This window comes from Oncorhynchus kisutch, linkage group LG27, assembly GCF_002021735.2.
Source record: "Oncorhynchus kisutch isolate 150728-3 linkage group LG27, Okis_V2, whole genome shotgun sequence".
Classification (NCBI taxonomy): Eukaryota; Metazoa; Chordata; class Actinopteri; order Salmoniformes; family Salmonidae; genus Oncorhynchus; species Oncorhynchus kisutch.
Window position 1 is genome coordinate 30,474,726 of NC_034200.2, and position 14,990 is coordinate 30,489,715.

A 14,990-nucleotide genomic window follows, 5' to 3' on the forward strand; every position below is an offset into this window, starting at 1 on the left:
TGAACCCGATCGAACATCTATGGAGAGACCTGAAAATAGATGTGCAGAGACGGTCCCCATCCAACCTGACAGAGCTTAAGAGGATCTGCAGAGAAGAAAGGGAGAAACTCCCCAAATGCAGATGTGGCAAGCTTGTAGCGTCATACCCAAGAAGACTCGAGGCTGTAATCGCTGCCAAAGGTGCTTCAACAAAGTACTTAGTAAAGGGTCTGTATACTTATGTAAATGTGGTATTTCAGTTTTATTATATATTTTTTTGTTGCAAAAATGTCTAAAAACCTGTTTTTGCTTTGTCATTATGGGGTATTATATGTAGATTGATGAGAAGAAAAGAAAATCCATTTTAGAATAAGGCTGTAACGTAACAAAATGTGGAAAAATTTAAGGGGTCTGAATACTTTTCAAATGCACTGTAAAGAAGCCGATTAAACAGAAGCCGATTAAACAGAATAATCATTACACAGGTGCACCTTGTGCTGGGGAGAATAAAAAGACTCAAATGTGAATTTTTCATACACAACACAATACTGCAGTTTCGAGGGAGCGTGCAATTGGCATGCTGACTGCAGGAATGTCCACCTGAGCTGTTGCCAGATAATTTATTGTTAATTTCTTTACCATAAGCTGCCTTCGACGTCATTTTAGATAATTTGGCAGTATGTCCAACCGGTCATGTGGTCGTGTGGGCGAACGATTTGCTGATGTCAACGTTGTGAACAGAGTGCCCCATGGTGGGGTTATGGTTAGGCAGGCATAAGCTATGGACAAAAAAAGGTGCTTTTTATCAATGGCAATTTGAATGCACAGAGATACCGTGGCGAGATCCTGAGGACCATTTTCATGCCATTCATCTGCCGTCATCACCTCATGTTTCAGCATGATAATGCACGGCCCCATGTCGCAAGGATCTGTACACAATTCCTGGAAGCTGAAAATGTCCCAATTCCTCCATTGCCTTCATACTCACCAGAAGTGTCACCCAATGAGTATGTTTGGGATGCTCTGGATTGACGTGTATAGCCGTGTGTTCCAGTTCCCGCCAATATCCAGCACTTCGCACAACATTCCACAGGCCACAATCAACAGCCTGATCAACTCTATACGAAGATGTCGCACTGCATGAGGCTAATGGTGGTCACACCAGATACTGACTGGTTTTCTGATCCTGATTTTTCTTTAAGGTATCTGACCAACAGATATGTATTCCCAGTCGTGTGAAATCTATAGATTAGGTCCTAATGAATTTATTTCAGTTGATTGATTTCCTTATATGAAGTGTAACTCAGTAAAATCTTTGAAATGGTTGCATTTTGTATTTTTTTTCAGTATAGATAGCTTTTGGTGTGAAGAAGAATGATGGGAAGGGGCATCTTACCATGCAACACACTTAGTTATTTCGTTTTGACTATTTACATTGTTAATAGCTGAACAGTACAGAAGCTTCAGTTGTGGAACACTCTAACGGAATTCTCTCATTAAAGGGATTTGTTAAGTGTGGCTTTCCACGCATTTCTAGGAATTGACTCCTGACGTCTCCGCCTAAAGCCGGGTGTACACTACATGACATGAGCCAGGACTTAGCTGCTCAGATACATTTTTGAGATTCGAGACAAAATCCCCATGTGGTTCACCGACGCTCGTTTAATTTGAGCGGGTCAAAGACGCATCCTGAAGAACTCTAGGTCCTTGCGATAGAGTACAATTACTGCTGCCTAGAACCCAGAGTTTTTCCTGGTCAAGTCACATGGTCAGAAAGAATCCAGGGGCTCTAACTGAAAGTGTTACTGCAAAGATTATTCCAGCCATTTCAACTGTCAATGATTAGCTAGGAAATCATTTTATTAGATGGTTTTGGAACATTGCCAATGGTGTGTTAAGAGTAGGCTGTTCCACAAACAGGCCTGGCAAAGTACTGGATTAGATTAGAAATCATTCATTTCATGCTTTATTGTAAGATTAGAATAATTTTATTTGATGTAGGAAATGCTCAGAACTTTTGAGCTAGAGCAGAAGGAGGAGTCGTTAGAGATGGCTGAGGGACTAAAACCAGAGAGCCCTGAGTCTGTCTGGATGTTGATGTGGATACATTACCTGCTCATCGAATATCTCATTCCAAAATCATGGGCATTAATATGGAGTTGGTCCCCCCTTTTCTGCTATAACAGCCTCCACTCTTCTGGGAAGGCTTTCTACTAGATGTTAAAACAATGCTTTGGAGACTTGCTTCCATTCAGAGCATTAGTGAGGTCGGGCACCGATGTTGGGCGATTAGGCCTGGCTCGCAGTCTGCGTTCCAATTCATTGCAAAGGTGTTTAATGTGGTTGAGGTGAGGGCTCTGTGCAGGCCAGTCAATTTCTTCCACACCGATCTCAACAAACCACTTCTGTATGGACCTCGCTTCATGCACGTGGGCATTGTCAAGCTGAAACAGGAAAAATACTTCCCCAACCCGTTGCCACAAAGTTGGAAGCACGGAATCATCTACAATGTCATTCTAAACTGACTTGTTGGAAAGTTGGCATCCTATGACGGTGCCACGTTGAAAGTCACTGAGCTCTTCAGTAAGGCCATTCTACTGCCAATGTTTTCCTATGGAGATTGCATGGCGGTGTGCTCTATTTTATACACCTGTCAGTAACGGGTTTGGCTGAAATAGCTGATCCACTCATTTGAAGGGGTATCCACATACTTTTGTATATATAGTGTATGTACATATAACTAGGAATAAACTGACTAGACAACAGGAAAGATACACAGTAGTTACAGTGTATCAGATGAGTCAAAAAAGTTTGTATATACTTTTATACACTACCGTTCAAAAGTTTGGGGTAACTTAGAAATGTCCTTGTTATTGAAAGAAAAGCACATTTTTTGTCCATTAAAATAACATAAAATTGATCAGAAATACAGTGTATACATTGTTAATGTTGTAAATGACTGTTGTAGCTGGAAACAGCTGATTTTTAATGGAACATATGGAATATAATATAATGGAATATATAATAATCATTTACAACATAAAAAATGTCAACATTGTGTTTCTGATCAATTTTATGTTATTTTAATGGACAAAAAATGTGCTTTTCTCTCAAAAACAAGGACATTTCTAAGTGACCCCAAACTTTTGAACGGTAGTTTATATAGTGTACCTTGAATATAATTTCTATCCATTGTAGTCCTCCATAAGTACTGAAGGGTGCAAATTCTAAATCAATACATTTCCAATACACTTTACATCTGCTAAGTTATCGGTCTCCTGCATTTACAAAGAACTTTAGGATGAAAATGTGATCCTGTTTCTTACACAAATGTATCCCCTCCTGGATTTATCTGTGCACGTAACCTTTGAAAAACAGCTGGTGTGGTTTTTCTCTTGATCTCATCCGCCTAGTCACTTTAGAAAATAATTTACTTATCGTCATACCAACAACCGAAACCAGTTGACCGTGTCGGAGCTCAAGCAGACCGAGCTCACCCATTAGACATTAGACAGACAAATGATTAATCTTCTTAGCTCCACTTCCAGCTATGCAAAGAAATATACAAATTACAAACATTCTGAAATGCTATTTTAAATGTTATTCAAATGCTCATGATCAGATGATGTAAAATGTTTTCCGTGTAGTTCACTAACAATGGTTATAATATAAATAATGGCTCAAAAGCAAAACGTCATGACTATATGAGGCGTGTGAGTTAAGTTTGGGGAAGCAAATTTTCACCATAAAAATGCACCTTCATAATAAATCATTCCATGCATCATCGCATTTGCACTTATGCATGCCTACTATTCGTAATGTGATGAGTAGATTGTATTGTCATAATTTAGGCTAATAATATAACTCAATACCTGTTGGATGTAATGGGGAGCATGTATAGCGTACAGTAGGCTTCGGACAGGGCAACTGGCGGCCCTCGGAATAGTAGAATGCACGAGGAGCAATTTCGAAATTTGGTTTTACATCAGCATTTTTGGGGGGAGAGGGGGGGGGTATTGCTAAATGAGTTTAGCGGTCAGCTATCTAGACTTGTCATGGTCAAATTACCAGCCACTGTTGATTTTGTTAGTCTCATTCATATATTAAACTGCAAGCATTTCTCTCCTCCCTATGGCAAAAAAATATATATTATTGCAGGGAATGAATTGTAAAACAGCTAATCTTCCTCTCTGCCTCACAGCAAAATGTGTAGAATTATAGGAAACTAGCTTTAAAACAGTAAAATATTCTCTCTGCCCCACAGCAAAATGTGTAGAATTTGGAGGAAATTAACTCTAAAACTTTTTATTTTACTCACACCGCTGTCAAGATGGGGTCCACTAGCTCAATTAAGTTGATAATTGTTATAGTAAAAGTCAGATTTGTCTTTTCATTGTTTTCTCCTGACAGCAATAAAGGTTTTACTTCTCAAACTAGGTTTTCTTCGATTGTATTTTGAAACATTGTGAAATGCCTGGCTGAGCATTTGCTTTTCAATGACAGTCACAACTAAACAATCATGCATTTGGTGTATGCCGTGTGCTGCCTTTCCTTCCGACTGCAGGCAATGCTTATGACCCGCTGTGGGTAAATCATACTTTAGTAGCCCATTTTAAATGATTTGATTTATTTCTGTATAGACAGGAAAAGGCTAATTAGGCTATATCCTTTTGGCCTTATGGACACACCGCCTATGGTCATGCCTAACTCACATGGATCGATGTGTGGCTAATTAAAGACCTGTGATCTGGAAGGGGGGGGGGGGGGGGGGGGAAATCTATATTAATCTCTAATATCTGACCATTCACATCAATATTGTTGTGCTTAAATTGATCCATGTGAGCATAAGAGACAAAACTGAATGTTTATTGCAACAAGATGAATGATCTGCAGTAGTAATAGTACAAGAAAATGGCTGTTGCGGTTGCCATAGATCCCAAGCCAACATCAAGGGCAGGGCGTCTAAGGGGCGTGGTGAGGAGCAATGGGGACATCCAGTCTGAGCTAGCAGTCTTCCTGCCTTCAGCGCAGACCTTCATTAACATCACCTCACAGCCCATTGAGAAACCCACCTCAAACCTGCAGAGGAAATAGAGACAAAAGTGAGTACATCAAGCGCATCCAAAAGTCCTTGAAGTTCTGTCAAAAAATGACGCCCTAACTATTGATGGAAGGTTGAGTAGGTTCAGTATTCCTAAACTGACAACTATGGTCATGTGAATAGAACATTTAAGCACACAAACACCATACCACATTGTAAATAAGTCTGAGATATTGTGTGTGTGTGTGTGAGAGAGATGGTGGTTCTTTCCACTGTGCAGACTGAGGTGGATAGAAGACGTGGAGGAGGGTTCCGTACGTGGAGGGGTCTATGGCTCCATCCGGGGGGGATGAGACAGGGTTAGGAGCGGTGGTGGGGGAGTGTGTCCATGGGTACATTCATCTTCATCTCGTTCTCCAGGATCTGGACCAGCTGCTGCATGGAGGGCAGGTGACCTGACTCCAGCTTGGACCACACTGGCACATCTGCCCAGGTAGGTACAAACAAATCAACTCTCCGCACTCTTTTCTGTGTGATGTTTTACAATGCTGAAAGGTCCGTGGAGGATTTGTGCATACTCATGCAAACAAGTAATGTGGCAAAGTGAGCCTTACCGTTTAACGTGATTTCAAACGCTCCTGTTGACATACACTGGTTTTCAATCATGTTGCTGAAGAAGAACACCATCATGCAGGCATAAATCTGAAAGAGACAAACAGAAACTCAATATCAACACCAATCGATGAGTGTTTTGCCATGGATTCCATCTTCTCTGGTGTCTAACATGACATGACACATTACTGGGGCAAAGTTCACTGGTTGTATAAGTTTGTATATAACATGTATATAAGTATAGATAACAATCTCAAATTGTTCCATAGCCTGTGTACCCCAGCTCAAGGATAAAACAGCAACATGTTGTAGCGGTGGGCAGAGGAACACACAAGAGTAATATAGTGCTCCCGTGTTACTGCTTACATAACCCAAGTACATTCTTATTTGCCCACAGTGTGTTTTGCATATATTGTAAGCACCAAAACTATTGGGAGTGTCGTTTCGGCTCTGTACTCCAGCGCTTTGGATTTGAAATGATATAATGACAATGAGGTTAAAGCTTTCATTTGAGGGTATTTTCATCCATATCAGGTGAACCCCCCATTTTAGGGTACCAAAAGTATTGGGTAAAATTCACTTGTGTATCAAAGTAGTAAAAAGGTTATTATTTTCATCCCATATTCCTAGAACGCAATGATTACATCAAGATTCTTATTCTATAAACGTGTTAGATGAATTTGCTGTTTGTTTTGGTTGTGTTTCAGATTATTTTGTGCCCAATAGAAATTAATGGAAAATAATGTGTCATTTTGGAGTAAATTCTATTGTAAATAAGAATAGAATGTTTTCAAAACACTTCTACATTAATGTGGATGCTACCATGATTACAGATAATCCTGAATGAATCATGAATAATGAGTGAGAAAGTTAATCATAAATATCATAAACCCCCCCCCAAAAAAATGCTACCCACACTTGGTGAGAGGTTAGCATGTCTTGGGAGGAGGATATTTGTGCATCTAACTTTCTCGCTCTACTGTTGGAGCTCACTGTATATATGGATGGGATTTCAATGCTGCGTGCACTCTACTTCAGCGCCACTGGCTCATATTACCGTGGAGATCCAGGTTCATAGCCAGGTAAAACAACAAACAGTTGTTATGAACTCCCATGGGTAAGGTATGAGAGTGTGTGTGTCTCTCAGTAGTCACTACTCAGTAGTGACTTGCCTATGACTACTCTTACATTTTCAATGTATCTCTTAAGGACTGAGTTAAATAAACACATATCAACATGGCTATACTTAAACTGTAGAGTATTGTTATATATGCTAACACCAAGTGTCATGTAGCATTTTTTACCTAAGAGAGTCTCACCTTATTCTCCTGTCCCCAGACCCAGATGCCTGGGGCTTGCATACCGCAGAGGGCAAAAGGGTCCTTGCCGATGATGATCAGTCCGATCAGTGCCAGCTTGAACATGGACAGGAAGGAAGCAACATGTCTGAGGACAGCAAACAAGATGTCAACTTCCAGAGAGAGGGTAGAACATAGTGGCAGATATCAAGGTGTAAATCGTCAACAAAGAAAAGGATTTTGCACCCGGCAGTATGTAGTGTGTTAGCCCTTAGGCCCAGAACAGATGAAGACCTGAGGGTCAATTTGTTAACAACCACACATGGAAGAATACATTGCAATACGCTTCAAATTTAAGTGGCAAGTGTTTCCATGGTATGGTGGCACACAGTGTAACCAGTTCTTTTGATATACACTAGATGTCTGATAGTGGCTTCAACACAGCGCTCCCTATGCCTCCATCTTAGCACTCCTATAGAAATTAATGTATTAATGTCTACATTATTATAGACACCTCAATGCATATTGCAATGACATTATGCATTATTACATTGTTAGCTAAACATAAAAATAAAAAAGGTAAAAACATGTCAATTAAAGTATAATTTTTTGAGATGACTAATGTAACTGTCCCCACAACACAAATACGTAAATACATGTAATTTTGTTCTTGAAACATTGAGCTGAAATACTGTAGAATTCCATTCATTCCTATGGAGGACTGCTCCTACTGGGGAGTGCCAATATGGCCGACCGGTGGCTTCAAAGCCTCTCAATGGCCAATACATAACATCAGCAATCCAGGGTTTATATACATCATTGAGTGTAATTTACCGGTAGAGGGGTAGAGGAAGGTAGTTCTCTCCCTCAATGCGGATGTCTGGGTACCGCTGGTACAAGACCTGCATGTACTCCTCAAACACCCTCTTGTACCCTCAGGAGATGCTGAGAGAGAGTCAAACAGGGCCAGAGTCAGGGGAACAGACAGTGGGGCACTCAGAATAACACACAGTCCTCAGAGGCAAGGCTAGATACACTTGGTCACAGCCAAACATATACACAAACTAAAGTCATCTTTGATTGGTTGTTGCGACTTCCATGCTAATACTGGTGTGTTGCCAGTAAAGCATGTGGTGACATTTCATTGTATGGCACACGGTTACTCTATTGCACAAATACATAATTAAACTACTGAACATAACCATTTCACATTCCAAACACAAGTCTCCCTTGGTTTGAGTTAATACCATGCTCTTGATATGGTATAAATTAATCCAACAGTTATTGTCTACAAGGGTATGCAAATCACAGGATTAACGATTTGACAGTGGGAGTAGCTAACTAGATGTTTTTTCAAACTCTCACCTACAGATGATTAATTAACAACAGACAAAACACGGTTGTCATTTAGCTACATAAACATGTGGATGTTGTTAGCTAACCAAAAATACTGCGCTGATTAAGGTTATTTGACTGCACCCACCCAACTTCCTGAGCAGAATTAGTTAGTTAAATCCTATTAGGTAACTAGCTAACTACAGTAGCTTTGCACTGCCGTAGCTAATTCGTTAGCTCGTTACTCCTAGCTAAATAATTCATTCAAGAAAAATAGGTTAGATAATGTTTTGAACAAAAATATGGGACGCTACACCAGTTTGACAGTCAATTCGATTACATGGAAATTATAACGATTCTTGTTCCGAGACAGGAAATGCAAATTCGGTTTAGACACACACAGGCAAGTAGCTAATGCTAACTGAACAACAGAGGTCTACTCAAAATGTATTGTACTCCCTTACCAGATTTGGAATTTAAGAAGTGGCCCTGTTGCAAATTGCATCTTCATCTTCTTAATGCCGCTGTTATCATCCGACGCAGCACAATACAAGGAGAGAACTCCTAGAAATATGATCGAAAAAGGTAGCCACCTCTCCGCCATTCTGCTACGATTTCTTCACTACAACTACTGCATCAGTCCGGTGCTCCCGTCCCTCACTTCTGCTCTGTGACACTATTGCCAGGTTCACGTTCTAGACGGAATTCGGAAATACTTACATTTCCGACTTGCTAACTGATTGAACGCGGCACGTAATATAACTGCAACCAGTTAGCAAGTCAGACATGTCAGAGTTCCGACTAGTATGAACGCAGCATATTGCCCGAGAAATTGAGTTAAGTGAAACGTCACAGTTCAGTGAAAAATTAAGCACATGTATAATAAATTGTGATTTTTCTGAGTATGAATATACATGACAGTACACCTTCAAAGCCACTTACAAAAAACACGTTAACTAGCCAATTTTAAGGCTCCTGTGTGTCGCAGCGGTCTAAGGCACTGCATCTCGGTGTTAGAGGCGTCACTATAGACCCTGGTTCGATCACGGGCTGTATCACAACCGGTCGTGATCGGGAGTCCCATAGGGCGGCGCACAATTGGTCCAGCGTCGTCCAGGTTTGGGGGTAGACCTTATTTTTAAATAATATTTTTTTCTTAACTGACATGCCTAGTTAAATAAAGGTTAAATAAAAAAAGAACGTTGCTCAACCAGAGAAAGCCTGTTTAGACTTTTGTAGACTTTACCCTTTGCAAAAGTTTTTTAAATGCCGTTGTTTACTCAGAGTAGGCGTTCCTTAATGGAAATATATTAGCACACGCCAATGGGATCTCGCTAGCTTTTGCGTGTTCTGCCACTATGACTCATTTGTAGCCAATTGAAATGACAAGCTGTGGTCTATCTTGGTTTAGTTATAAAACTCTTTGGCATAGGTAAATAGATACACGTCATCATTAAAGACCGCATCACAAGAACAAACGCTTTAAAATTGATGCGCAACGAGCGTTCAATGAGTAGGTGACCGTTTACCTGTACAATTGAATTATCAACAACAAAAAATATGTCAATTGTAATATTGAATTATCTTACTGCACACAACCAAGTGCAGTGCCTTGCCTGTCATCTAACTGTGGATTGGATATATTAGTACTGTAACGACCCTGGGTTTATAAACGCGAATATCGACTCTGCCGCTTGAGTACATTCTGACCATTGTTTGTTTGGGTAACCATTGTCCTACCTTACATGTTCCCATATACAAAAATGAAGACACTACTGAAATGAATTTTAAAAACTACTGGAATTAATTTGAAATGAACATGTCTCTGTCAATGCAGCCATCGAAGTCAAGTGCATTAGGTTTGCATTTACTACATATATCAAAGTCGAAAGAGCTGAAGTACTAGAATTGTGAAACTACACTAGCAAATGCAATAATATGGTAAGCGATAGTTTGTAATGATCAAAGTGGGAAGAACTATATCGCCACACAGTGAGCGGCGGAAAGATATAGCAAATATACATTGCACGTTCGAAATGCGGTCTTCCTGTGTGGGCGGGCTTAAGACTTTGCATACGTAGACATTTGCCCTGCTTTTATTCTCCCTTTTGAAACATTTTGTACTGTAGAGTAGACGAGTGCCAACTGCATACCAGTGAGCCAGATTAACCATATAACTAACATTCCACATTTTTGGAAAATAATTCATAACCTACTTATTTGGAAGATGGTCGCCAAACAGAGGATTCGTATGGCCAACGAAAAACACAGCAAGAATATCACGCAAAGAGGCAACGTAGCCAAATCTACGGTAACATTTGAACCATTTTATTAAGGTTAAGGAATATGTTACTTAAAATGAGTAACTAGCAAATGCTTAATTTTCTGATTGTTTGCTAGTTGTTTTTGTTTCGTTTTTGTCAACATTCACTTATGCTTTGCCCATAGTATATGCAAATTGCCAAGTTGCCCAGCTCAAGCTTTCAATCTTTGGTCAGCTGTTGCGATAGTATCCATGAAATGTAACATCATACAAAGTTGTTTACTTTCTATTTAAACAGCTGTATGTTTCTGATTACCGGTTTGAGAATGATACATGTTTGACCGTTGCCATGTTAGTACAGTAGCATGACGTGTACTGTATTTGGTTTCACAGAGAAACCCTCAAGATGATAAGGTGGCTGTGGGACCATGGCTGTTGGCCCTCTTCATCTTTGTTGTGTGTGGATCAGGTGAGTTCTGTTGACTATTTTACTCATTTCCTAGTGATGATGAGCAGAACTCTGAAATTGATCCATACTTTATCCCAGACACATTTGTTGATCTGAAAGGATTGGAAAGGTGTATCCAACATTCTGCCGAGCTTGTCATAAGGCCAGATGAAACCAAATTGCTTACCTATCTATACCTTTGAGGTCTACAAGTGTAGATTTGGAACGTGAAATCGTACTGCTGGGTCAAATTGTGTCCTTCCATTGCTTCTTTCTTCATATCTAAAATTAGCATGTTTTCTCTCTCAAGTGTGTGCAGGTGTTCACATTCCCACAGGTGTGATGTCTTGTACGACTTGTTATGGTGCTGAATATAACGTTGAAATAAAAAACATATCTCATAACCTTATCTCACAAAGAGTCTTTGAAGAAGACCAGGGGTGTAATCATTAGTCCAAACTGTAGCAAATGGAAAATCTTTTGCAACAAAAATGAGTTTCTATTGGACAAATTCAGGTAGGTCCCTCCTTGTTTGGTTCTGTTTGGTTCCTAGTATACACCCACGTCTACAGTATGAATGTCCCGCCTACTTCCTGGATCATGGACCACTCAGTTTTTGAATGGCCTTCAAGACTATATCATCAAATTCCTATGTAAGATTATATTCATATTTGTGGAATCATTTACATTTACCTGATGCCTTTCATTAAGGTTTTTCAATTACATTTTATTTTTGTGTAATTGGGTAGAATTAAATTAATCCACAAATACTAATAGAATTGTACATATACAGTATCTTAAATGGTCACGGTTTCATGATGCTATAATAAGGCCATTGAAAAACAGTGTGGGACATGATCCAGGAAGTAGACAGGACCTTCATACCGTATTCAAACCAAGCAATGGTCTCATTTAGGGGTTTGTTAGGCTCTTTAATATATGCCATATAGCAGACGCTTTTATCCAAAGTGACTTACAGTCATGCATGCATATATTTTACGTATGGGTGGTCTCTGGAATCGAATCCACTACCCTGGCGTTACAAGCACCGTGTTCTTCCAATTGAGCTACAAAGGACCACTATATCTCCACACAGCCATAGGGTTGTCAGCCTCTGCACATCTATCTTTTTGTCAATATTTGCTTTTTGACAGGCAATATCAATGCGCTTGTTGCCTCTCTCAGCTAATATTAGGGAAAGACCAGTTTTGATAAGTGTTCGAAGAACTCCGCCTGCTAACTGTTGGGAGTCTGTTTTCGTCATTTATCCTGGGTCAGACAGAATGTTTGTACTGTTTCTGTGTGGTCTGATTTGACATTTTGGCTTACTCCCTTGTCCTCCCCTCCCGCTGTTTGTCCCAGTCCAGGCTTTTAGTAGTCAGTGGGTTTGGCAACACTTTCAGAGATTCCAGCAGAACATAATAGAGCAATTACATTAGTCACCTTGGAAACATAAATTAATAGTTTGCAGGAAAGGAGGGATAGTCACACTGGCAAGTTAAAAGAAAGGAGAAAAGGTAAACTATTCCAGCAGTATATTCTGGTAAGTTCCCAACAGTGTTCCGAGCTTCAATGACAACTGCTGTTGTCAGTGAATAAAAACCTTCACTTTGGGTCAGGGTTTTCTAGCGTCATCTGAGGGGTTCTTTGACTCAGCTAAATTCCTTGTCAATGAACTCCAGTGTAGATTTGTTTTCTTGACATTTGAATTGTCTCTCTCCACAGCTATCTTCCAGATCATTCAGAGCATTCGGATGGGCATGTAGGATGAAATGTCCACCCCGTTCATTCCACTCAGTATCCGCCCAACCAAGTACCACCTCTCTCAGCTCGATGACGTCACATTATCCTTCACTCAACATTCTCAGTCGTCTTAAGTTGCACACAGCTAGGCCAAGGACGATGAGCCACTGTCTTGCACTTTGTGACTTTCTGTTCTTAATTTGTATTATTTTGTTCAACCTTTGTTATTTGTATCTGGTTACTTTTGGCAAGCTCTGTCAAGTCATTCCTACCTTGTGCCTTAAATGATAGAGGTTAACAATTTTCAGCACACAACAAAAACCCATCAAGCTGCATTCCAATAGTGGGGTTTCTGAAATAATAAGGTGATGTGCTCTGTCAATCTCAGGCAAGTTGGCCATCTTGTGGAATTGTGAGCTCTGTTTTTGGTGGTCCTTTCTAGAAGTCTTATTTGCCACCACTTTGTTGTAATTTCAGTGTGTAATATGAACTACAATTTCTACTTTAATTTAGTGTATTGAAAGAAATGTTCTGTTTTGCTTTGAACATGTTTTCTGTTTGGTAGAATGGCCAAATGCCTTGGTCAGACTGGAAAGAAATTCAGCAACACAAATCTTAGCACAAGATTTGAAGCTGGATATAATACTCATGCCAAAAGAACAACTAAATGGTAGAAACCAGAGCCATGTATTTAGAAAGTTAGGACAATGAAGTTATGGCATTATGATGCATTTACATGACACCTTATAATCAAACAGTTCCAAATGGAATGCTCAAAGCCGCTAACATGGCGTTGGTTTAAGAAGTTGGGAAAACTCTATATGGTTTTGGTAGAAATTAGTGGTACGTAATGATAAGCAGTCCTATTGTTTTTTTGCGGTCTAGTCCTCATCTACTTTTTAAATATTTTGTATCTGTTGATTGGCCCTGCCTATTCTTGCGGCTTTGGGATTGTCAACTGATCCACAGTCGGTTGAATATGGATCAGTAAAAGTAAGATAAGGACATCTTCAAGCTTTGGTAGTTGATCTGACGTCCTGTCCTCATGTTTACGGAAACAGTTCAAGGCTCAAGATTACTGGATAAAATGTAATTATCTTCACTGAACCAGTGTTTAGAAGTAAATATTAAGGGCTGGATGAAAATGCCAACAAGGTTATTTTACTGTGCATAAAGTATGCTGGCAATGTAAGAGCGAAATAATTAATAAAATATGATAATTGGTACATTATTTTGTGCTTTTCTTATGTAAGATGCCAATCATCACCCAGAATAAATACTAACATATTTGCATGTACAGTTGAAGTTGAAAGTTTACATACAATTTAGCCAAATACATTAACTCAGTTTTTCACAATTCCAGACATTTAATCCCAGTAAAAATTCAGTTTTAGGTCAGTTAGGATCACCACTTTATTTTAAGAATGTGAAATGTCAGAATAATAGTAGAGAGACTGATTTATTTCAGCTTTAATTTCTTTCATCACATTCACAGTGTGTCAGAAGTTTACATACACTCGATTAGTATTTGGTAGCATTGCCTTTCAATTGTTTAACTTGGGTCAAACGTTTCAGGTAGCCTTCCACATGCTTCCCACAATAAGTTGGGTGAATTTTGGCCCATTCCTCTTGACAGAGCTGGTATAACTGAGTCAGGTTTGTAGGTCTCCTTGCTCTCACACGCTTTTTCAGTTCTGCTCACAAATGTTCTATGGGATTGAGGTCAGGGCTTTGTGATGGCCACTCCAATACCTTGACATTGATGTCCTTAAGTCATTTTGCCACAACTTTGGAAGTATGCTTGGTGTCATTGTCCATTTGGAAGACCCATTTGCGACCGAGCTTTAACATTCTACTGATGTCTTGAGATGTTGCTTCAATATATCCACACAATTTTCCTACCTCATGATGCCATCTATTTTGTGAAGTGCACCAGTCCCTCCTGCAGCAAAGCACCCCCACAACGTGATGCTGCCACCCCCGTGCTTCACGGTTGGGATGGTGTTCTTCGGCATGCAAGCATCCCCATTTTTCCTCCAAACATAACTTTGGTCATTATGGCCAAACAGTTCTATTCTGTTTCAGCAGACCAGAGGACATTTCTTCAAAAAGTATGATCTTTGTCCCCATGTGCAGTTGCAAACTGTAGTCTGGCTTTTTTATGGCTGTTTTGGAGCAGTGGCTTCTTCTTTGCTGAGCAGCCTTTCAGGTTATGTCGATATAGGACTCGTTTTACTGTGGATATAGATACTTTTGTACCTGTTTCCTCCA

General features: G+C 39.8%; 2 protein-coding genes across 2 annotated transcripts; one reads left to right on the forward strand and one right to left on the reverse strand.

The window, feature by feature from the left end:
* Positions 1–4,585: 4,585 nt before the first annotated feature.
* LOC109872264 (thioredoxin reductase-like selenoprotein T1a) lies at positions 4,586–9,090 on the reverse strand. Its single transcript, XM_020463441.2, has 6 exons — positions 8,730–9,090; positions 7,765–7,875; positions 6,952–7,078; positions 5,635–5,722; positions 5,339–5,505; positions 4,586–5,058 (listed from the first exon to the last, which is right to left on the reverse strand). Exons 1-5 carry the CDS (start codon positions 8,867–8,869, stop codon positions 5,381–5,383), a joined length of 591 nt encoding a protein of 196 aa, XP_020319030.1. The 5' UTR covers positions 8,870–9,090; the 3' UTR covers positions 4,586–5,058; positions 5,339–5,380.
* A 1,216-nt stretch (positions 9,091–10,306) lies between these two features.
* LOC109872265 (stress-associated endoplasmic reticulum protein 1) lies at positions 10,307–13,950 on the forward strand. Its single transcript, XM_020463442.2, has 3 exons — positions 10,307–10,576; positions 10,922–10,997; positions 12,702–13,950. The coding sequence occupies exons 1-3, from the start codon at positions 10,493–10,495 to the stop codon at positions 12,740–12,742; spliced, it is 201 nt and encodes a 66-aa protein (XP_020319031.1). The 5' UTR covers positions 10,307–10,492; the 3' UTR covers positions 12,743–13,950.
* The last annotated feature ends 1,040 nt before the right edge of the window (positions 13,951–14,990 follow it).